Raw genomic sequence first — 24944 nt, 5'->3', positions numbered from 1 at the left:
CGCAATAAGGTCTAAGGAATTTTTTTTCAGTGAAAACATTTCAATTTAATATTGAAAATAATAATAAATAGACGGTGTGTGTGTCTGTCTTTTAGGCACTAAATTTCCATTCATCATGAAGCTGTGCTTCTCATCGTCCAAAAGCATGAATGGCACATGGTCAGCTGAGAACAATGGCGAGAAGATGAATGGGGAGAATTAGGCGGTATGTTGCACCTGGAGATGCAAATGCAAAATAAAAAAAAGAAAAACCCCGTCTCACATCGGAAGCAACAATTGTACATTTAGACGGTATAAAAAAAATCATACATCAATGATGTATGCTATTCAAAGGAGACTACATATATACATATATATTATACATACTGACGACATTGAGATTGTTTTATCTCGCGGTGTTTAAATTTTAGTTTAATGAAAGGAATTAAAGAAAAAAAAAAGATAAATGAAGAAATCTCTTAGAGATAAGAGATGTTAAAAGGAATCATTATTATGCATACTCCTAACAGCAATATATCATGTTTTGGAAACAAACAAAAAAAAAACATTTTATTGACAAAATACTGAGAAAAAAAATTAACCATATCAAAAAATGGTGAGACACCGAAATTTGTAATAATGTTATGTCGTGAAAAACACAAATAATAATTTTAAAATTATTTTTAGTAAATCTACAAAGATTTTTTTTATTTGTATTTGTGAAATGATGAAAATACAAAAAAAAATAATGCGTGTGTATCGAAATTGGAGGTTTTTTTTTTGTAATAAACTAACAACAGAGTATTTCTTAAATATTTGTGGTATAAAAAATGTACATTAATTTAATTTTCATTTAGCATTTTACTCCCTTTATCCTCTTATATCGTACCTTTTTTTTTATTTTTCAATATTATTGCAATATATTATACAATTCTACAATGAATTTAATTTTTTTTTTAATGAAACTTAGCGGCTAAAAAAAACATGTGGAATATCGAAATGTGAAGTGCAAGACATCACAAAAAATAATTAGCAATTAATTAGTTCCTTTTTTTGTTATATATTTAATTGAAAAAAAATTGTTCTTTGCGTAGTGTTCTTTTTTGTGCATTAACTTAATTTATTTACTTGTTATACATGAGTTTTATGTGAGGTTTTTATTCGGAAAATTAAGCGTGGGAGAACGAATGGGGAGGGTTGTTTGAGTGCGCAATCAACAACATTTTGAGAAAATAAAAGATTTTTTTAGTTTGTTCTTTATTTTATTGCATTAAAAAAGTATTTTCTCGTAATGCCGTGTTTTTCATTTTGAGAGAAAAAAATATTCTCATAAGACGTCCGAAAAAAAATTGATTTATTTATAAATTACTCCTGCTCATTTTTTTGTTATTGTTTATTTATTTTTCCTTTAAGAAATTACAAAAATATATATATTTTCCCCATTTTTTTTTTATTTATTTATCTTAACACGTGATTCTGAGCAATGAGAAGAGATGCTGAAAAAAATGGCAAAATACACCAACAACACTATAGTGAGAAAATGAGAAAACCTTAATTGATTGGAAAGTATTATTAAAAGTTAATCACTTTATTAATGTGCTAAAAGAATTAAAGAAAAAAAAATAGTTAAATAACAAAAGAAGAATGAATATTATTTCTAACATATCTCTGAAAGAAAATGTAGAATTTGCGCTACAATGGCGTAATTAAATGAGAATGAATATTTCATGAGGAATAATAAAAAAAAATCTATGGGAAAATAAGAAAAAAAAATACACGTGGTCCAATATTTAAAAATGAAGAAATATCACTATAGAGAAAAGCTAAATGAAACAAAATATTAAGAAAAAAAAAACATCTAAATAAAAACCCTTAGAGAAGATTTAATGGAAGTGTACATAGAACCACTTTTAACTTTTTTGATGACTCACCAGAGTTTTAATATATTATTATTATAAAAAAAAACTAAATTACATACTCTCTTTACAAAGAAAAAAAAGAATAGTAAAAAAAGAAAAGAAAAGATGAGAACAAGAACCTATTTAGGAGGGCGATAAGAGAATTATTGTGTAATTTTTAAATGAGAATTTTTAAAAATAACAAGAACTTAAAATAGTGCAAAAAAGTAATTATGAAAGTCGTGCAATATTTTCTGAAAATGAATTTAGAATGGAGACGGTGTGACACACAAAAAAAAACGAACCAATTTGTTAAGAGCATGAAAATGATATCACACAATAAATTCACGTCAAACAAGATTTTTAAATGAAAAGAAAAAGAACTATACCTATCAAAAAAAAAGAAAGAAACATATTGAGAAATTTGTGATTGGGCAAACATATCACAATAAAAAAAAATTTATTTAAATATCCAAATTCTTGACGTGATTCTTTTTTTGAAAAATAATTTTCAAAATCTTTATCTAAAATTCTTCTTTTTTTTATCCCGGGTTTGACGAACACGACCAGAAAACAAATACAAAATATTTCAGTAATTTTATTGAATATTTAAAATTAAAACAAAAATCTTTTTTAACGGAAGAAATTCAACAATAAAATCGTATCACACAGAAATACAAAATATAAAAAAAGAATAATTCTGTGTACCATAGAAGCATATCTTTGTAGTGTTTTAGCAAAATGACGGGAAAGGTTTGAAGGAAAAAAAAGATTAAGAAGTGTAAATGAATTTTAAGCGATAATTTGAAAAAAAAAATATCCGTTTTAGATAAAAGAAAAATTAACAAAGAAACTCAAAGAAAACTTACCACAGTTGGATGTTTTTAAATCGATGATTTTGACGGATTAAAGGATTTTTTTGACCAATTAAAAAAATTAAATTTTCCCTGGAAAATTTTGCATTATTTTTTTTTGTTTACTAATCAAAACAAATTAGAAAAAAAATACGTATAGAAGGAAAAAAATTCGCCTCCTAATGTCTGGCCTAAAAGAAATTCTAATTCACGGAGTTTATGAGAAATATTTAGACAACCCCAAGAATTTACGAAAAACAAAAACAAAAAATATCCAGAACGAAAAACCAGCCATTTAAGGTCTTTTTTACAAATTGAAAAAAATACACCGAATGGTGAAAAATAATATTTGAAAAACAAATTGAGAAAAATCACACGAAATTTCTTGCTACTCACCCCACCTATAACAAAAAATCATGATATACATACCTACCAAGAAAAAAAAATGAATATAACCAGAAACTTTGAAAAATGAATTTTTAAAGACGTAAAAAAAATTCAGAAAAGTGGAAAAATCAATTGAATGTGAAGAAAAGAGATTTTTAAATAAGAGAAAAGAAAGGATTTATATTTTAAGCTTATCTTTCAAAGTTTAATGGTAAAGAAAAGAGAGATAGAAGCAAAGCATAATGTTTAAATAGTCCCACATAAAAAATAGCATGATGTAGAATTTAAAAAAAAAGAAGAAAAAATTAACTTTTTCCATCCCACATCCCCACTAGAAAAATCCAGAAAAAATTTGGATCTCTGGGCGAATTTCCCAATAGCGAAAAATATTATTTTTCCCATTTAAAAGAGATTCACCTCCCACCCTTCACCCCAAAAATGTGTAAATAGTGGCCAATGATAAAGGCAATACGGATGAAATACCGGAAAGATATCCAAACAATGAAGAAAAAAAAACTATCCAACTGTTGCTGTTCTTTTAACATAAACACTATAACTAAAAAAAAACAAAGCTATAATAACGTTTAAAAAAAATGAGAAGAAAAAGATAAATGAATCATGAAAATAATGTATTCACAATGATAACGAAGAAAATATGATAAAAATATGTGTTTTAAAAGAATCTTAAACTCTATTTAATGAAAATGGTCTAAAAAAAAAACTTCTGCAAATTTTTCTTTTATTGGTCAAACGACAGAGAAGTTCTTTGCAAAATTTACCTGTTTTCCTTTAAACGAATAAAGTTTGCAGTAAAAAGTATTTTTTCTTATCCTGATTGAAGCATGGGAAAGATCTTCTTTATATTTTCTCAATTTATTTTCATGTGTGACGTTTCGAGGGCGTGGGTTTCTCTCTTCTTCGGGCAATGAATTGGCGGGAAAACAAAGTAAATACAAAAATCTATCAATACACAGTGCGCAAAATCGATCCACATCAATGCCATGTAAAACGCAAACTTATCATTCTTTTTTTTTCTTATCATTTCTCGGGGTAATATTCTACATCTCTGTATAGGAGAGCTTCATTACTTCAAGATCGTCGAAAGAAAACTTGAAAAAATATTTTCTTTTGAGAGAAAATTAAAGTCAAACTTTTTAGGTTAGAAACCTCGATCCTCCAATTGTTAAATAATAAAAAAAACACTTAAATCATTTTTTTTTCATTTTTCAAAAAAAAAATCTTGAAACAAGGGGTGTTTATCTGAATGAAATTATTCGGATCTTCGGAAATATTCGGAATATTGGCTAATATTCGGTTAATTTGCCAGAGAAATCAAAATATTGATTTTTAGACTCTTAATGGCTTAGATTGAGAAATAGAATCCTAAAAAAATATTTATTTCAAACCTTATAAGAACTAAATTCAAATTGAATGGTAATTTCACCCCTAATCATGCTAAATTCAAGCCTAAAAGAGCTTAAAATTGAAGAATAAAAATATTTTTTAGGCATAAAAAGGCAGAGATTGAGGAATAAAAGCGAATATATATTCTTTCGAATATAATAATATTCGAAAGAATCACAGCTAAGAATATATAATTTAGGCCTAGAAAGAACAAAAAGTAGTAAATTCAAGCCCAAAAGCCCTAAAAGTATTTGGTTTTCAACCCTAAAAAGGCAATCTCAAATCTCAAAAAGCTTTAAAAAATATTACATAATTAATGTCTAAAAAAGACTAAAATTGAAGTTTAAAAGGTAGTTAATTCAAGCTAAAGAGTTGTCAATTCGAGCCAGAAAGTAGTAAATTTAACCCAAAAAAAGGCTAAATTCAAGCCGATATTATATTTAGTTTTCAAGCTCAAAATTTCAATGATCAAGGAACAAAACTTATTAAAAAAAAAACTCATTAAAGCTTAAAAAAGGACTAAATTCTAACCGAAAAGTAGTAAATTCAACCCAAAAAAGACTAAATTCAAACCAAAATTTCCTAAATACGTTTTTTGATTTTTTCTGTTTTGAATTAATCGGTTTTTAGCAAAAGATGTTCATGTGAAGTCAAATATTCAGATCTTCGGAAATATTCGAATGATTCGCTTAAAAACACAAAATATTCGCCAGATAAACACCCCTTGTCTTGAAATTTCTCACAGGAATTTCTAGAAATTTTCCATCAGTGCAATCCATTAGAATCTAACGAAAACAATTTCTCCCCAGAGAGAATTTTTTAGCCACTAATCTTGTGCTCGCCAATTCATACTACTAAATATTGCAATGAGAAAATAAAAAACAAAAACTCATTAAAATGTTTTATCCTGACATAAATAGATTTTCTATTATCCGGAGCTTAGATTGGAAAGGAAAACCATTAAAAAAGAATATTAGAAAAAGTTAAATTCTTTATTATATTTCTAAGAAATTATTTTTATATCTCTCATTTTTCATTTTTATTTTTATCTACGAATAAATCGCTTGACCAGTGAAAAGATAAATTTGCACTTAAAAAAAACTGTTAGAAATGTGTGTAATATATTTAAGGGACGAAATGGAGGTTGATAAATGATGTGAGAAATCAACTAAAAAAAAGTAAGTTTAGCAAAAAGAGAGGAAGGAAGTAAAAGAAAAAAACAAGGAGATAAATGAGGAAAAAATTGACAATAGTTTTTGAACGTGACTAAAAAAAAAACCCTAAACATATCTCTTCGATGGAAGTTAAAAAAAAATCATGGGAAAATTGATAATGACTTTTTTTTTCTAAATACTAAAAAACAAATACTTAAAAAATGTATGTCTGTGTGTACTTAATGATGAAAAAAAAAACATTTCAATGTGTATTTTACATAAAAGAAAAATTTGCCATTGGTAAAAACAAGGGAAGTTTAAGAAAAAAAAAGCAAAAGAAACTGGGAAGAAAGAAGCTTTAGAGAGGAACAAGTTGCATTGAAAAAAATAATATTGTCTCTTCTAAATGCGATTTAAAAGAATCTTTTCCTTGCATTCTTCACCCACCTTTAAACAGTACCTTCACTGTTGAAAATCTATTTAGAAAAGAAACAAAAGAGAAATAAACTTTAAAAAAAGAGATTTAAAAAAATAGAAGGAGAAAATTTAGATAAAACGCATCTTTCCCCGTGAAAAACAATTATTAAAAAAAAAAGAAAATAAACCCATGGCAAATCATGAGGAGGGAAATATAATATAGTTAAAAGAAAATTAGATTTAAAAACAAACAAAAAATATATCTCTGTGCGCTTTTTTTCTAACAATTTAGTGATTTTACTAAAAGCTGAGGAATTAAAAGGTAAAAAAAATAACAATAAAACTAACAGAAAAAATACCAAAAAACGTCTATACTAATATATATCATTTAAAAGAAAAGAAAAACAAAATAAAAAAACCATCATTGTCGTCATTTAAACTTCCTCTTTTCCCCACCCAAAACTACATTTAAATAAAAAGAAAAAATCCAAAAGAATTCACGTGTAATTAAACAAAAAAAAAATTATTGTAATAAATGAATATGTAAGAGAATTAAGAAGAAAAAAAAAGAAAGAAAAAAGTGGGTAAGCGTCAATTATTAAAAAAAAAAATGTGCCTCTTAGAAAGAACTCCAGAAAAAAACCACAGATTGGCTGAGGAAAAAGGAACCAATTGAACCGACTCTTTCATAAAATCGTCATTAATTTAAAAAAAAAATTATTTTGCGCGCCAAAGATTACAAAATACAACCAAAAATTAAAGTATTTTGCAAATTAAAAAAAAAAATCATCAACAAAAAAATATTTTCATTTTTCTTATGCAGACTCTTGATTTTCCTCCAAGAAGAAAATGAAGGGAAAACAAGGAAAATCAAGAGATGAAATATGTGCCAAAGTGTGAGAGTTTTTCTCAATGAAATGTGCTTCAAATAAATCTCCACAGCCCCCTTAGCTAACCCCCCCCCCTTCCCCGTGTCAACCAATCTGTGGTGAAATTGTAGATGCTTATTGTCTGATAAGAATTTTTTTTCTTAAAGAAAATAGAAAAGAAAATCATATAGATTAAAAATTGAACGTGAGGGAAAAATATGGTGTCGACAAGAAAATTATTTATGGGAGGATATTTTGTAATGAAACATCCTTCATTTTGGATTTTCCATTTATTTCCTCTTCCTCCCCCATTTAAAAATCCTTTTAAAAATAAATAAATAATATTATTATTATCTTATAATTTAGATGAAATAAACATTAAAAAATACATAAAGAAATCAAACCCAAAAAAAAAAACGCAAACACAAAAATTGGCACAACGAATTTAAAGAAATAAATAAAAGAATGATTGAAAATGTAGAAATATTTTACAAAACAAAAAGTAGAATTATTTTATGTAGAAATTTTTTTTCAATGATGAAAAAAAGGAAACTTCTTTTAGTGAATTAATTTCTTTGAGTTGTTAGATGAAAGAAGGAAGAATTGTTGTAATTTCTCTGTAGTTATTGTAAATTGTATCTAAAGAAAAATCTTTTCATTTTCATAGACAAAATTTTGTGTGAGAAGAAGAAAAAAAATAATCAAATTTGTTATTTATTAGAAGAAGATAAAAAAAATCATATTAGACCTTTAAAATTGATGGATTTTTTGTTGTTCGATGAAAGAAAAAAAATTAGTCAAAAATCATGACATATTTCTTTTGATTCGAGGTCACAGAGTGCATTTCTTTGAGTGAAAATTCGGGAAAAATATTTACTAAAATTTTGAAAAGAAATTCAATTCATTATTCAAAATATTTTTCTCGTTAATTTTTATTCTTCATCTCCTGCCAAAGTTTGATGAAATTATTAAACAAAATTTGAATAATAATTTTTTTTAAACACATTCATTAATACAAAACACACGCAAAATAAAAAAATAATTCTCACTCAAAAAACAAACTATTGATATAAGAAAAGCCAAAATAAAAATAATTGATTTTTGTTGCTGTTTTTTTTTAGAGGAGAGTTTTAGCAAAACAAAAAGAGGCAAACATTTAACAAAAAAAAATTGCGACGGATGAAGAACAAAAAAAAATCCTAGATGATTAGTGGAATAAATAAAATTGAAAAAAAAAATAATCAAATTATCGCATATTAACTTTAAAAAGAAATATTAAAACTAATTGAATATATACTTTACATAATTAAACATAATACACACATTTTGAATGACAGTAAAACACTCTTTTTTCATTATTTTTACCTCGTGCAACACGAAGACACTTCATCTGCAAAATTCTTTCATACCTTTTTCCACAAAAAATATTTTGACGTTCTCTTACACAGCTTTTTTATTCTACAAAATTAGTGGAGAATCTGGCAATATGGCAGTAAAATTGTGTTTCTGTAAATTAACCCTTTGACCCACATGAAACATTGAAACATGAAGTCTTCTGATCGACATATTCTGTGGATGCTCCCAGAAAACATTTATCCGTCAGAACATTGTTTTTTTGCTTCATTTACGTGCAATTAACTCATTTCTAACTTGGAAAAAACATTAAATTCAATAGAATTCGGAAAATTAAAATGTTTCACGTTTGGGTCTACGTATGACCCAAAGAACGCGAAAGGGTTATAACGTCTTACTTTGACCTCTTCGAACTAAACTTCACATATTTCTAACTTGTTAAAAATATTTTTAAGAATTTTTAAAATGTTTCACATTTGGTTAGCGTATGATCTAACGGTCCTCATGAGTTAAGATATTATCTTTAATTTTTTTTTAATGAAAAATGTGTTTAATTGAAGTTTAAAAAGCCAAAGAAAGAGTTGTTACAAAGAAAAGTCATCTGAGAGCATTCCCAGGTTGAATAAAGCAATAAAAAGATCGCTTAGTTTCAATGTTTTATGTTTCACCATTACTAGTCCGCGTGAAACATAGAAAAATTGAAATATTGGGTGGTATTCTAGGATAGAGACACCTTTCAAGATCAAGATAAAAATCAAAATAAAGACCAAGACTGTCGGTATTCTACTTTACGACGAATTATCCAGGAAAGTAAAATCAAAATTTGCGTTATCCTACTTGTCAGTTTCTTGGTTTCAGCTTCGCGCCAAAGAAACTTTAGCGATATCTCTTTCTAATGCATTAAATTTTTCTATTGCGCTTTCTCGTTCGCTCTCGGATGACAATTCAACGAAATTTAAACACTTCATGGGAATTTCTTCCTTATTGCCATTACATCTAGGAGCCCTGATTGTATAATCTCGGCTATTATTCCCAGGCATTATTGCTCCGGGAATGGAATGAATATTGTCGGAGAGGTGCTTTCTGCCTCCAGATTATGATGGGTATGCTACTGCAAAATTTTGAATTTTTCTTAGGAATCGTGGTCACTTCTTCTTGCTATTGATGGAGTGACCTCCTGATTAAGGATCTCATCCCAGGATTGTCGTATCCTGGACAATCCTAGGATTCTGGGGCAATTTTTTAAATTTTTTCCAGGATTAGTGGTCACTTCTCATTGGTAATGATAAAGTGATCTCCGGATTGAGGATCTCATCTCCGGATTGTCACATCCTGGACAATCCTGGGATGCTGGTGCAAAAATGTTTATTTTTCGCCGGAATTGTGGTCACTCCTGATTGGTAATGATGAAGTGACCTCCGGATTGGGGATTTCATCCCAGGATGATCAAGTCCTGGACAATTAGGGAATGCTTGTGCAAAATTGTGGTTTTTTCACCAGAGTAGTGGTCACTCCAACATTACTAATAGGAAGTGACCATAAATCCGGCGAAAAACCCACAATTTTGCACCAGCATCCCCTAATTGTCCAGGACTTGATCATCCTGGGATGAGATTCTCAATCTGGAGGTCACTCCATCATTACCAATCAGGAGTGACCACAATTCCGGCGAAAAACCCACAATTTTGCACCAGCATACCAGGATTGTCCAGAATGTGACAATCCGGGGATGAGATCCCCAATCCGAAGGTCACTCCACCATTGCAAAGGAGAAGTGACCACAATTCTAGTGAAAACCAAAATAATTGCACGAACATCCCCTATTTGTCCAAGATTCGACAATCCTGGTACAACTCGGAGGTCACTCTATCATTAGCAAGATGGAGTGAACACAAATCCGGCAAAAACCCGTCATTTTGCATCTGCATTCCCTATTTGTTCAAGAGTTTTCATATCTCCCATTCTGAATTTACTTTGCCTTTACCTCATTTGAAAACCAATTTTTCAAAGGACCCCAAAACCGTCTTGGAATTTCACATAAATCCAAGACAATTTACGTTATAATAAGACCGTAAATCTCTATCGTAGAATACAGAATCTTGGAATATTTTTATCCAAGTCTCTTTTGACAACTCATTTTGTAAATCTTTATTTTGATTTTGATTCGTATCTCAGAATACTAAAAGTCTTGGAAGTTGTATGAAGAAACAAGATTTTTAGGTTATGGTTCGACCGTAAATCTCTATATTAGAATACCAAATCTTGAAATATTTTGAATTTCCAAGATTATCCTGAAAATTTCTTGGAATTTTAAACTAGAATACCAAATCTTGGTTTTTTTCTTTATTTTGATCTTTATATTTATCCCAGAATACCGCCAATTAGTTCATATCACGATATTTATACATACTCTGTGGATGCTTCCAGAAGACATTCTTCAGTAAAAACGCCTTTCTTGGCATCTTGAAGACTTTAAATAGTTAAAACATTAAAAAATATATGTAAATGCAAAGTTTAATAGATAGCTGCATAGTATAGATTAATAAGAAAAGGGAATGTACTGGTAAGTTTCACTTACGGGCTGTGATTCTTCCTTCAGAGGTCAGTTTAAGTGTGATATTTGATATAAGTTTGGTGGTGCAAACTCTTGGGGAAGGTTAACTCGCGCATTGGCTGTGATTCGTGGCGCGAGTCAACCTTCCCCAGAGTTTGCACCACCAAACTTATATCAAATATCACACTTAAACTGACCTCTGAAGGAAGAATCACAGCCCGTAAGTGAAACTTACCAGTACATTCCCTTTTCTTATTAATCTATACTATGCAGCTATCTATTAAACTTTGCATTTACATATATTTACCTTAGCCTCTGAAGGAAGAATCACAGCCCGTAAGTGAAACTTACCATGTACATTCCCTTTTCTGCTTAATCTATACTTTGCAGCTATATATATATATATATATATATATATATATATATATATATATATATTACCGTTATATTTTACTTTGCATTTATATTTATATACTTTATATATGTTATATATAAGGCGCCCCGCTTCGCGGGGCGCCAAAAGGTTACTGTCTTTATTTGCATTTATATTTATATACGTTATATATAAGGCGCCCCGCTTCGCGGGGCGCCAAAGGGTTACTGTCCTACTTTGCATTTATATATACATATTTATATACATTATATATAAAGCGCCCCACTTCGCGGGGCGATGATTAGTAGACATTTTACTTACTTATAGACATAATGTTATATTAAATTTCAAAAGTCCATATCTCCTAAACGGCTCGATAGATTTTTTTGAATGACCTATCGTTGCAAAGGTCTTGACCTCAACTATATCATACTGAAATTTAATCAAAATTTATGATCTAGTTTTCGAAAAATTCGAGTTCGAAATCTTCGAAAGGTTTGTTTTTGATTTTAGAGCCTCTTGCGGTCATTTCTCAAAGTTGCAATGTTCTAGACATTTGTAGGGTTTTACGAAACCTTTCATTTGCGCTTGAGTTGATCAAAATCGGACCAGTAGAACTCGAGATATTTAATACTAACTTTAGATCGCTATATCTCCGAAACGGCTCGATAGATTTTCTTGAGTGACCTATCGTTGGAAAGGTCTTGACCTCAGCTATAACATACTAAAATTTAATCAAAATTTATGATCTAGTTTTCGAGATATTCATCGAAAACTAATCGAAAATTTTCTTTTTGATTTTTGGCCCCCTAGCGGTCACTTTTGAAACTTCGGATGTTCTAGAGAGTTGTAGGGTTTGTTAAGAGCTTTCATTTGATCCCGAGTTGATCAAAATCGGTTAAGCCGTTTTCGAGTTATGGTCGATTTTCGATGAAAACTTGTGGCGACTATATTGACTAAACGGCTTGACCGATTTTCGAAAATGAGGTATCCTTAGAAAGGTCTTGATGGCCCCTATAACATACCAAAATTTCAGATCTGTAGCTATTATAGGAGCTGAGATAAAGTGAAAACAAAATTTGGGGGTTATTCAAAATGGCGGACGGAGTGGTGGGAGGTTGGATTTGACTTCATACTCGGATGTCTTCCAGTCGATATTTAAACTTTGCCGTTGACCGCAAGTCTCTATCTATTACCGTTCTCCTGCAATTAAACTTTATGCCACGGCCGGACGGACGGACGGCCGGCCGGACGGACGGACGGACACTTTTTTTGGAGCATACGTTTTTTGGAATGTAGGGACCCTAATTCGTGCTCATCCCAAGTTTGAGCCCGATCGGACAACATTGCATTTTAGGTGGTACACAGAAGCTGTGCTATTCTTTTCTTCGAAAGAATCACAGCTAAAAAAGTTTCATGTTTAAGTCAGTGTACGATGCAATGGACGCGAAAGGGTTAAAGCAGTAATTTTAGAATTTCTCGCGCAAAATTTCAAGAATATTGGTTGATAAATTGAATTTTCTAAGCAATGTTGAAGTCAATTTTAAACTCCATAAACTTAATACAATAAAGATTTTTATCATATGTGCCATTTTGCCCCATTCTCCCCTTTCTAAACATTCTTGGGTCACAACCAACACTCAAAAACATGCGGAAAAATGATTTTTGTGCGCGCGCGCTCAGTGCAAAAGTTCAGTGCGTTCAGTGTTTAATGGAAATGGCAAAAACCAACCAGAAGTATCTCTTCATTTTTTCGTTTTTCATAGAAACAAAATTAAAAAGACATTTTTCCCGTTTAATATATAACAAAATGTATATTTTCCTTTTCTGCAGGTAAAAGAAATGGGATGTTAAAGATCCATTAACATCACCGCGCGCAACAACATGTGAACCACAAAAAAATGAAAATTCTGTGACATCCACAACACAATTTACATCTCTTCTCCTTCCTTCTTTTTTCTACATAAAACTCACTTTTGGCGGGAGCTACTCACATTTATGTTTCAAATAAAAAAAAACTCTTCTCTACGCGGACACAACCAAGACACAAATTTTATATTAAAAAATATATCAAATCAGCCACTCAGCCACCATCAACAACATCAACATTCTCTTTTCTGCAACATCACATAAAACTCTGGTAAGCGCTATTGAGAGCTTACAAATAGTTGGGATTCTCAATTAGATTGTCATTTTTCTATTCTAATTCTATTCTATTTTATTTTTTATCTAAATCTATCTAAATTAAAAACCTTTAGAAGATTTTTAAGTAAATGTAAATAAATTAAATTCTAATGAGAATCCCAGCTATTTATACGAAATATTTTTCTTTTTCATGCACGTTTGTTGTTAATAACCTAAACAAATTTTATACATACAAATATTACCTTTTTTTCCTAATCACTTGTTACTTAACATTTTTTGCGCCAAAGATTATGCCAAAGCTTTAAATAGAAACCTTTTTCTGTTGCTCATCGTGATTTTGATGGTGATTTTCTCACAGCGATTTATGCTCAAAGAATAACTTAAATTTAAGAAAAATCCATCATCTGAAAATTTCCATCAAAACCACATTGTTTTTGTTTTATTATTAAAAAAAAATAGTGAGAAAAAGACTCACAAACTAAAAGAAAAAGAATTAAAAAGAATAATTAAAGCTTTGATATTTATACAAAAAAAAAGAAGTATATTTGCAGTGAAAAAGGTGTTGAAATGAAAACATCTTTTGAAGAGGGGAGAAAAGTGTTTTTAAATTAGGGAAAAGTCATAAATTAAAGTAAAAAAAAAAAACTAAAATAAATTTGTAAATATTGAGCGAAATGAAAAACCAAATCGAATTAATGTGATTCTAACAAAACCATCTAATTTGCTCTTTTTCTTTAAAAATTTTAGTTTTTCTTTTGCCAACCATAAAAAAGAAAATTTAAATAAAGAAGAAAAAACTGTGGTGTTGAAATAAATTCCCTCTTAATCTCTGTGTGCTAAAACATAATCCCCCTAATCAATAAAATTTATATAACTGTTGAAATAGTAAAAGAAAAAAAAGAAACCTTAAAATAGCCACAACATAGATTTTCTTTTTCATTTAAAAAAAAAAGTTAAATAAAGTTTATTAAAGTGTACAAAGAATATGCCAAACTTGTTGAAAGTAAACGTAAAAAAAAACATGAAAATAAAAGTATTATGAAATTGAGTTAATTTCTTTAAGCAGAATAAAGAGTAAAAAAAAGATCAATTTAAAAAAATGACAAGCGATTTAAAATTAATGAAGCGAGATTTAAAATAAACCAAAAAAATATGGGAATATAAAACCTAAGATATTGAGAGTAAATGGAAAAGAGATTGAACAAAAAAAACGCGAAAAATCCTGACAGTCAATTTATATTATTATACATTATACATTATATTAAATGAAAAAAATATATATAGATTATTGTAACATAATTATTATTATTAATATTTAAAAAGAAATATTGCAAGAAATAAAGAGTAAAGTCAAACAATGCGGCTTTTACTTTCAACGCGAGCTTTTCCTTGGTGTGAGGATTTTAGCAAAAGCTCCCGCCGAAACCTTTTAAATGTTAAGCTAGCAGTGGAGACGCCCGGTACCCGGCGTTAATTGCCGAAGAAAGTTTCACCAAATGCAAACGAAAAAAAATGTTAAATTCTCGCAGCAGAATAAGCAGTTTTTGCCGGAAAATTGCAATTCAGCTTTCAACTAAATGCATTTTTGTTCATTTTTGTTGAGTTTTGAGTATTTGTACCTACATATGTATATTATTATGCTGTATGTAATCTCTTTGTAAAATTTACGGGGATGACTCATTGCAGACATTTCTGGGTTCTTTTCGTCTGCTTTATTTTCAATCAATCGGAGAAAGACAATGATGTATTTATGGATATTCAGATTCGTTATGTTTGTAAAAGCATAAGAAAAAATTAAATATTCTCGTAAAATTTTTTAAAGTTGTAAAAATTAAATATTTTAAATTCTCTTTTACATTAAAGAGTTTTTTTTCTACTAGAACAAACAGAAGCAATCACAAATAAAACATAATAAAGGGCGTATCAGTGAGCCTAATACATACCTTTTTCATTTTTGTAATTGTTTCTTTTGCTTTTTGTTCCTTTTTAATGATTCTTGATATTAAATATTAATGAAAAAAGAAGGGAAACAAAAATGTTTGCAATCTTATAGGAAAAAGTTAACTATTTTTTTTTAAACATTTGATGCTCCTGAAGAAAATCAATTGTAACGTCAACGAAGATGAAATAAAAAAATTCCCTGTTCTCATTATATTCTAAAATCTCATTAAATGGAAATTTTAGCCATCAAGACAAAAGATTTCCAATTGAATTCGGTCAATGAACGAACACGCCCCCTAGATAAGTGAAAAAAAAAACATTTTTCGACTTCTCTTTGACCCTTCTCATGACCTTTAACCACAGCGTATCTCGGGGTGAATGGGTTGAAGCATGTGCGGACCTATTTACGAAATTTATGCCATAAATAAAACAACAAAGGCGCGTCTTCAATGCAAATTGTGGCTATTTTTAGCTTTTAGGGAATTCTTTAAAATTGTAATTGTACAGAAAAAAACGTTTTTAGTTCTATTTAACAATAATGTTTATTTCAGACAATTTAATAAACATTTACAATTTTTTTCGTAATATATAAGAGATGTTTCAGTTAATATACTGGATGTTTAGCTGAGGGGAAGGAGTCAGATTAAGAACGACATCTGGAGACCGCGAGGGTCTCCAGCTCAGTCAAGCTGGATTGTTCTACAATTTTATATAAAAATTCACATGTAGCGCTTTCACGGCTTTCACCATCCATAAATGCACAAAATTGGGCCATATTCAGCGACCAAGAAACCCTTGAAATCTTGAAATTTCTGTACTTTCAAAGATTTCAAGGATTTCTTGGTCGCTGAATAAGGCCCAATGTTGAATTTTGTAAGTTTTGCATTTTATAGCGACCACAAACAGATCTGAAGCTCAGCCTCCAATAGCCATAAAATGCTGAGCTTCCGGAATTAACCACCACAGGCGTTTATAAAAGATGATGGCGTTGATAAGCAATTTTATAGCAACCAGTAAGCCGTAACAAGCTGTGGTTCATTCAAATGTTTTGCCGTTGGCACTGTGAGTATGTTTAGTCACGGTATGATTATCCCACCAAATGGTGGTCTATAATTAAATATAAACATACTCAGTGCTGTGGTAGTGCTTGTTTCTTTGTCTCGCACGTCTCGCAAGACGATGTTGATAACGCGAAAGATGCTATATAGCTGGAAAAATCGAGTTTTGTGTATCGCGTGTCTCTTTTTTACATTCAACATCAACTTTAATCCAATTTCTAGGTTCACTGGAGAAGGTTAAAGTGGCTCTTTTTTTTTCTTTCACCAACAAATTGTGCTTTATTTGCTCTGGAAATGGATGATTCGACGAAGAAAAACTTTGAGGTGCGCCTGTACACTGTGCGCAACGGTGCTACGAGGTGTGCGCGCAAAAATATAGTGGCGCTTTTTTTCGGTGCAGTTTAATGCACTCCTTTATCGCCGTGTGACGTCATTCGGCGACATAGTGTTGAGAAAGTAATACAAAAAAATTAGCTTGTGCAAACCACGTGATGTAGCGTATGAGAGAGATGGAGAGTTTACGTGAATTTTCCACAATGCTCTGCGATTGGTGCGATGATGTGGCGAGCCCCCAAAACTCACATGCTGTCCCGTTCTCACGTCATCCAGCTGATGCAATCTTTGTCTTCACAGATGGCTTAAATAAAGAAGAAGATAAATAAATACAACATGTTAATCAAGAGAAACTCTTGAACTAAAGTGAGATGGAAAATAGTTAATTTGTTTATTGAGTTAGGCTACCACAGCACGGACGAAGAGAATCTGTCGATGATCTTATCGTGCAAAAATAAGGGCGCGAATGAGATGGACTAATGTACTGATGTTGCTTTTCCTTCATGCATCTCTCTCGCACTCACACGTGCGCCATATGTGCGGGGAAGTGAGAGGGAGGTGAGGAGGAAAAAAATAGCCTCTCCTCTCTCCCTCGTCGTGCTGTGTCGTCGACATTACTTCAAGTATAGGCACATTGAGCAAGGCACCAGTTGACAAAACGGAGTCATTGTGAACAGAAGTGTTCGAAAAGTAGTTGTACTTTTGATTTATTCTTTTATTTTCATTTAATTTTTGTAAAAAAAAATTCTTTACAAGAAAGACAAACAATTTTTCCCCAAGTGTGCAGTTCTGCGCCAATTTCTTCGTGCTTTGTTAGGCACCCTGTGAAAATCGAGGTTAGATTTTCACTCTCTCGGCGTGCCACACTGCTGTTAGTAACATTTCCAAGTGTTGCGCGTCCCATTTATTTAATTATAACACCTATTAATAAACATTCTTTCGTATTATTTGTAAAGAAATAACAAAAAAAAAACAATATTTGTAATATTTATTGTAAAAAGTGTGTAATGTGAAGTGATCGATATTGCCGAATATCACAAAAAAGACCGTTAAAAGTATTTAGAGACAAAATTACCACATGATTAGATAACAAGGTAGCATAGCTACATTATATTGTGCTAAAAAAAGTTACTGCGAATTTTGAGACTTTTTTCTTCCTTGAGGAGCGAAAAAGTTAAACATCAGAGACCGTTGTGCAAATTTTTCTTAAGTAGACTACACACAACTAAACGCCAAAATGTCTTCCGGCTGGAAAATACCAAACAGGTAAGAATTGAAGAATTTTATTTTAAATGTCTTTGTAGGTATTTTTAAGATGTTAAAAACTTCCATTCCTTTGGCAATTTCCATGATCTTCTTGTTGAATATTAACTGTCTCTTTCCATCCACGCATCTGTCGTACTTCTTGAATTTTTATATACCTACCTGTGATGCAAAAATTCAGCACAAAAGGTAGATGGGTGCGAAAGAGAAAGAAGAATATAAAGTAGGTATCCAAGTGCACGAATTAACATACATATACGCACGAAAATCCGCAAGTTGACCTTTATGGGACTACGCGAAGGTCAAACTTGTCAAAATGCCAATTTTGCATCTTTCGCGCGCTTTTTCTATCAAAGCTTTTAATTTTTTGTTGTTGTTGCGAATTTCCACAACGCATAAAATCCCCGAATAAAAAGGAAAAAAAATCAAAACCCGGAGATTCCACTTGCAAAATGATGATGATCAATTTTGAAAGAATCATATTTTGCGCGCACGTGGTTGCGTCACATTTTGGCATTCACTTTTTTTTTTGTTTTACGCGTCACGACTCAGCATTTTCTATCGCCACACTACATTGATTTATCTTGGAAGTTTGTACATTAAAATTTCAAGTTTTGCGTGTCTGCGGCACTTTCTGCTGTCTTTATCATTTTATATATATGGGTATACCTACCTGTATATAGTCAATATGGGTTCAAAGTCTCGTCTCTCGAACACACCTCCAAAAGAAGCGTACACTCTTTGTCCGTTACGTCATGCACAACCCGACTAGCACGCTTCATCTTAGCAATAAAATCCGTCTTCTTGTGTCCCGCGTGAGTTGTTCAAATAGCATAAATTGCGACGAAAAAAAAATCAATGGGTTGTCTGACGTCAATAGAATGTTATTTTACTACTTATTCCATGAATAAATGATGACTTTCACCAAATAAATATCCGCCCAGATTCGCAACATTTATACATATATATCTATGTCACCTGACTCTGAAAATGTGACAATCACTGTGAAATGCAGAATAAGATGGGTTAAAAAATGCCATTTATGGTAATTGCATTCTATATAATTCTTTCATAGTGAATTATTTAACAGTGTAGAATTGTGGTGCAACAACGGTGTGCTTGACGCAAATTTTATTCCAATGAGTACAGGAGCGTATTTAGGGGGAAACGCATTCTATTCTGAATTCATTAGAACAGGGCTCTGAGTAGGAAAACTTTTCTAGGAAGAAGAAAATTATTCTACTTTTAAAAATGTGATTGCAAAAATTCATGGTGAGTTCTACCTATATGATATTACTTATATTTAATAGGGGGACATGGGGTAAAAAGTTAGTTTTTTGGGAGAAACATTTTCCTGATTTTCCTGAAAATATTTAAGTTTTCCCATAAAAACTATATCTTATAGGAAATTTTCCGGGCTACAACTTTGTCTTAGACGATTATTTTCTAACTCAACGGGAAAATGCATTTTCAGTCCATTTTCCGAACCCTTGCACTTCTAACTTTTTGCCCCAACCTTGGGGCAAAATGTTAGTTTGCGTTTTTTGACCTTAAATTTTAATTTTATGAATATATTTCATCTTAACACTATGAAAGCAATTGCGAATAAGATATTTGAGCAACAATTAAAAAAAAATTTAATAAAAAGAATACAGAAAATTCTCCAGATGCCTTTAAAGGGCATTTTGCAATCAGAAGGTCTTTGAACTTTCATAAGTATGTAATCTTGAGGTATATCAAATTATTAAATAAAATGTTTTACGTCTGGGTCGCGTATGACCCAATGATCCTCAAAGGGATAAAATCTTCCAGACATTCTATATTTTTCAGCAACTAATAAATTTTTGAAATTCCAAAGATTTCTCGATCGCTGAATAGGACCGATTAATTTATTTTCTTATTGTCTTTTAGAATAAAACTAATTTATGGCAAATCCTCTTTATTTTTATTTGTTCTACGCATTATATATGAAACATAAATATTCTTGGAAATAGAATTCTTTTTCTTACAATTCTACTAAAGGTTTGTAAAAAAAAGAAATTTAAAAATCAACGTTACATACAAATACTCAAAGCTTCATGCAATTTCTTCCTAATTTATTTCTCTTTCTCTCCGCAAACAAATGAGAATACTAAAATATTCACAGAAAAATGCAATACTTTCGTGTATGAGCGATACAAAAAGAAATTAAATAGAAAGTGATGAAGAGGAAAGTCTCAGGTCAAATTCGTGAACAAAAAAAAATCCTTCAGAAGAACTATTAAAGGATTTTGCTTTTAGGCTTAATGGTGAAATTGGCAGAAAATGAGTCAGAAATTAGTTCCTGGAATATTGGCGTCGAAAGGCAGACAAAGTGGTTGATGATTCTGTCTGTGAGATGATGAAACCAACGTTTTCTGCCTGAAATGCGTCCAAAGTTTAAGAAGAAAATAATTGGTGTCTTCTACCTCTTCGACTAAAGAATTTCTTAGCATGTCTGTTGCATTGAAATTAAAGTGCAAAGGTTGGGTTTTTTCTTTCAATTCATCCAATTCAGCACTGGTCACAGCTCTATAAGACGCTATGTTATCTTTATATTACCTTAGCATGCAAATTAGTACGGATTTTGCTGTTGACCTTCTCTCTAAGCTTATTGCGGTAGAAATATTGCATATTCAATGCGTTTAAAGACGTTTCAAAAGACTTCTAAAGGAGATTTATAATTTGTCCAATGATTCATGACTTTTGTTAATTAATTATTGACTTTTCTGCGCGTGATTGATTTGTCGTTACAAACACAATGTTACCCTCAACTTGACTTTCGATCCCACACTGATAACATGACACAATTTTCTATTATTAATCCCCAATCGTTGAATATTATGTACTTCTCACGCACGATAAGGGAGAAAAGGTTCATTGAACTAAATTGCTTGTGAGAATGATTATTTAAAATAAAAATCTTCTGAAAGCCTGAAAAATGAGAAAATTCCTCCCTGAATGCCCTCATGTGACCTTGCCCAGCCCGGCACTGTCTTTTTTTTTTCGCGCTCGCGGTGAAACCAAGCTAATTGCTCAAGCTTTTTTAATCGTCAGTGTGCCACATTTCGTATCTGTGTGTGACTAACTTGCTTTTCGCGGGCGAATGATGAAATTGAAACGAGGCAGCCAATTGGAGTCAATTGCAATCGAGGCGAGCCCCTTTCGCGCCTTTTCCGCGCCACGTTTTCTTCTCCATTCTCGCGTCAGCTCTCTATCAGCTTTGATACAGCTTTTTTTTTGCGCCACAGCGACAAATTGTTTAGTTTACGAGCACACGTTTCAATAGCAAATTGATAACAATCCAAGTCGTGAACTTCCGGCTTTGGGAAGGAACATTTTAGCGGCATTTGCGGAAATTAATTCTGCTAAAGAACTCTAAAAAGTGACCAACCTTGAAGATTTATGTACATAATGTACATAATGAACGTACTTTGGACACTAAAAGTAATCAATCAGACACTTTCGCGATTTTTTTTGGGCTTGGTAATTCCAAAATGTTGTAAGATATCAAAGGAAAAAGATATATTATGTGAAATATCTTTATTGAAAGGTTGTTCAAAATATAAAAAAAATAAATACAGTAGTGTCTCGCAGAATAACTACATTAAGTTTAAGACTTTTATTGGCGGAGAGAAAAAATTAATTGTTTATTATTTTTAATGCTGTAAAAAATAACTAATTGCTGCTAAAAACAAACATCCTAAATAATTTACTAATTAGACCAGCCCCAACAAGTAAAGGGGCGACCGTAGGCGATGAATGGGTTTCTTAAAAGTCGGATTTTCATTGAATACCCTGAGAAAGGACTTAAATAGTCCGAAACGTCGACTTTTAATATTTACTTAACTGAGCTTGACACCAAGAAGCCGACTTTTAAGAAATCCGTTAGACCAGCCTGTTCTTAATTTAATTTGGCAAAATGATCCGATTTTGATTAGCTTACGTAACTTATACACATTTTACAGGTTTGAAAAAAAGGATATATAATTTTAATTTATTAATATTAGGCCTTATTCAGCGACCAAGAAACCCTTGAAATTCGCTTGAAATCTTGAAATTTCAGTACAGTCTATATATAATAAAGAAAGGTCTGTTTGTTGGTAATCTTCAGTCGTGTTAGGCTATACCGTTTGACCGATCGCGATGAAATTTGGCACAGAGGCTCCTTATATCAGGCGGTTTCGAGTGGCCGTAAACATCCCCCCCCCAAAGCCCCTCTTCAGGTAGCCCCCACATAAAAGTCATGCATTTTTTGCGAATTTTTGAATTTCCGGCCTGAAGTGTTGTATGAAAACGATTTCTTCTCTTTGCAAATTTTTCTTTTGGGTTTGATTTGTATTACTTTTTTAGAGACTGTATTACTTATCTAAGTGGCTGTATGACTTTATTTGGAGGCTGTATTACTTTTCTAAGTGATTGTATTACTTTTTTAACGGTTGTATTACTTTTCTAAGTGATTGTATTACTTTTTTAACGGTTGTATTACTTTTTTAATGACTGTATTACTTTTGTAAGTGGCCGTATTAATTTTCTAAGTGGCTGTATTACTTTTCTAAGTTGCTGTATTACTTTATTTGGAGTCTGTATTACTTTTCTGAAGGCTGTATTACTTTTTTAAAGGCTGTATTACTTTTGTAAGTGGCCGTATTAATTTTCTAAGTGGCTGTATTACTTTTCTAAGTAGCTGTATTGATTTATTTGGAGACTGTATTACTTTTCTAAGTGGCTGTATGACTTTATTTGGAGGCTGTATTACTTTTCTAAGTGATTGTATTACTTTTTTAACGGCTGTATTACTTTTTTAATCACTATTACTTTATTTGGAGGCTGTATTACTTTTCTAAAAGGTTGTATTACTTTTTTTTTCTAAGTGGCTGTATTACTTTATTTGGAGGCTGTATTACTTTTCTGAAGGCTGTATTACTTTATTTGGAGGCTGTATTACCTTTTCTAACGGTTGTATTACTTTTTTATCGGTTCTATTACTTTTCTAAATTGTTGTATTACTTTTAGCGAATTTTGAGTTTGGCGTCGGAAATACTGTTTGAAAATGATTTCTTCTCTTTGCAATTTTTTTGTGATTGATAAGTTCCTCTAATCTACTTATAAACCATCACATTTTCTTTCTCACTAAAATTTGCGCGAAGCGGGGCGAGGTAAATTGGAGCGAGGCGACAATTTACCTCGTTTGAGGATACATTTTTTTTTAAATTTTTTACTTTGAAATTTATTTAATTGTTGAATTATTTTATTTCTGGTTTGGGCTTCTATGCATGAGAGTACAACACATGATAAATAATTTATTCATCCAAGACATTTCGTAGGTCTTTGTCTCCTTCTTCAGGTTTTCAATACAATGTAAATAATAAGTTTTACCTACAATCTAGCCAAAATCATTCTTGTGCGTTTTTAATAATTAATTTTGCAAAGACTATTAAAGAGTATCAAAAATAGATCAAAATAGTGATTTATTCATAAGAAAACACTGTATGCATTTTTATGACTAGGTCTACCTACAATCTGTACTTGAAGCGTTATTTTGCAATTTAAATCAAACGTTTCCAAAGATTTTATTTTACGCAATAAAAAACAAATCAATTCTTCTGACAAAAGTCTGTTAATAATTTTTAATTTAAATTAATAAATAATTCAGGGAGACAATCATAAGAATTACAAATTTCTTCTCGACACGTTCTTTCTTTTCTCTTTGAGAAATTATTTCTGTGCCCAAAATGAATTCCAACCAAATTCTCAAGGAAATTTTCAAATCAATTTCTTTTAAAATTTTCCTCTTGATGCCATTTGATAAACAAACTAATTGACTTTAGAAAAATTTTCCTCTCAAACCCATGTTATTGCGCATTTATGTTTCACAACGAGCAATTTAAATAAGAATCAATTCAGCATCCATCTCATTTTATATATTGTCTTGCCTCTGATACTTTTGCATTGAGATTGAAACAACCTTGAATGATTCCAATGATGCTAAAATGTTAAGGAACTCTCGTCTATGATTCTATTGGAAGAGTGTCGTGTGAAAAAATATCGCAAAAGATTTAAAACGAAAGAAAAAAATCTTCTTGCGCGTGGATTTAATCTCCGGGTGAATTTTGCAGTCGGACCGCAAGGAAAATGTGACGAAAATCGAGAAAAATAATCAACTGCTAGAATCACATAAAAACTGGATTTTATCACATGATTAAGTGACTAATTGGGTTGATGCCACAGTAAAAATAAACAGCTTATTGCTAAGGGAAGAAAAAATGGGAGCTTTTACCTCTAGAATGGAAGAGCTTTTGAGATGTTTCGAGTTTCTTTTTTTTTTTTAAATAAGCGCCCAAGAAAAACACCTGATTGTAGGCAAAATTTATCTAACAAAATTATAGACTTTTTTGTGGGGAAAATAATAGAAAATCCACATTGTTGTGTTAAAGCAGAGAGTTTCTTTATGACCAAATTAATGATAAAATGAAAGATTTTTTGTAATGTTATTTAAGAAAAATTCGTTGAAATTCCGTTTTGAACGATATTAAATAGGTTAGTCGGAGAAGTTGAGTTTAAACTAGTTTTAGCCAGTGAACCAATTGATATTAATCTATGAAATAAAATCATTGTACAATGTGACAACGCGTGAGTGCTACTTTGAATTCCATACCATCCATCCTCTCTTTTGAATTTCATATCTTCGAGGAATTTCCATCAAAATATCGCGGCAAGAACCATCTTCAATAAAATAAAATTTGAAAAGGTCAACGGACACAATTTTCCACAAAACAATTGATCCTATTATTTGTTCACAAATTAACTAAATTAAATTGATATCGAAATTTCCGAATGGCACAACATTTCAATTTATATTGCCAAGAATGTTTGACTTGAAATTGTGGAAAAATCCTTACTGGAATAAGGCGCGCGCGCGCTTCTCAATTGCGAAGAATGTG

The 24944-nt window shown here is 31.0% G+C and overlaps 2 protein-coding genes across 7 annotated transcripts in view; both read left to right on the top strand.

Moving 5' to 3' along the window:
- The window catches only part of LOC129796308 (heterogeneous nuclear ribonucleoprotein L), a 155803-nt gene extending 141058 nt beyond the window's left edge, over positions 1-14745 (top strand). For 5 of the 6 annotated variants that reach the window (XM_055838122.1, XM_055838123.1, XM_055838121.1 and 2 more), the window contains one exon: positions 96-8304. In XM_055838122.1, the coding sequence (XP_055694097.1) occupies positions 96-202 (107 nt within the window). In that variant the 3' untranslated portion in view covers positions 203-8304. Of the gene's footprint in view, positions 1-95; positions 8305-13075 lie in introns of those variants that run through there. The other variant, XM_055838124.1, reaches the window with a different exon arrangement.
- Positions 14746-15961: 1216 nt separating this feature from the next.
- Positions 15962-24944, top strand: part of LOC129796304 (trehalase) — a 28686-nt gene continuing 19703 nt past the window's right edge. Inside the window, exon 1 of the mRNA XM_055838115.1 lies at positions 15962-17985. Coding sequence (XP_055694090.1) covers positions 17957-17985 — 29 coding nt within the window. The 5' untranslated portion in view covers positions 15962-17956. The remainder of the gene's footprint in view (positions 17986-24944) is intronic.

Source organism: Lutzomyia longipalpis, chromosome 4, assembly GCF_024334085.1.
Source record: "Lutzomyia longipalpis isolate SR_M1_2022 chromosome 4, ASM2433408v1".
NCBI classification, from domain to species: Eukaryota; Metazoa; Arthropoda; class Insecta; order Diptera; family Psychodidae; genus Lutzomyia; species Lutzomyia longipalpis.
This window is presented reverse-complemented; position numbering and strand designations above follow the sequence as displayed.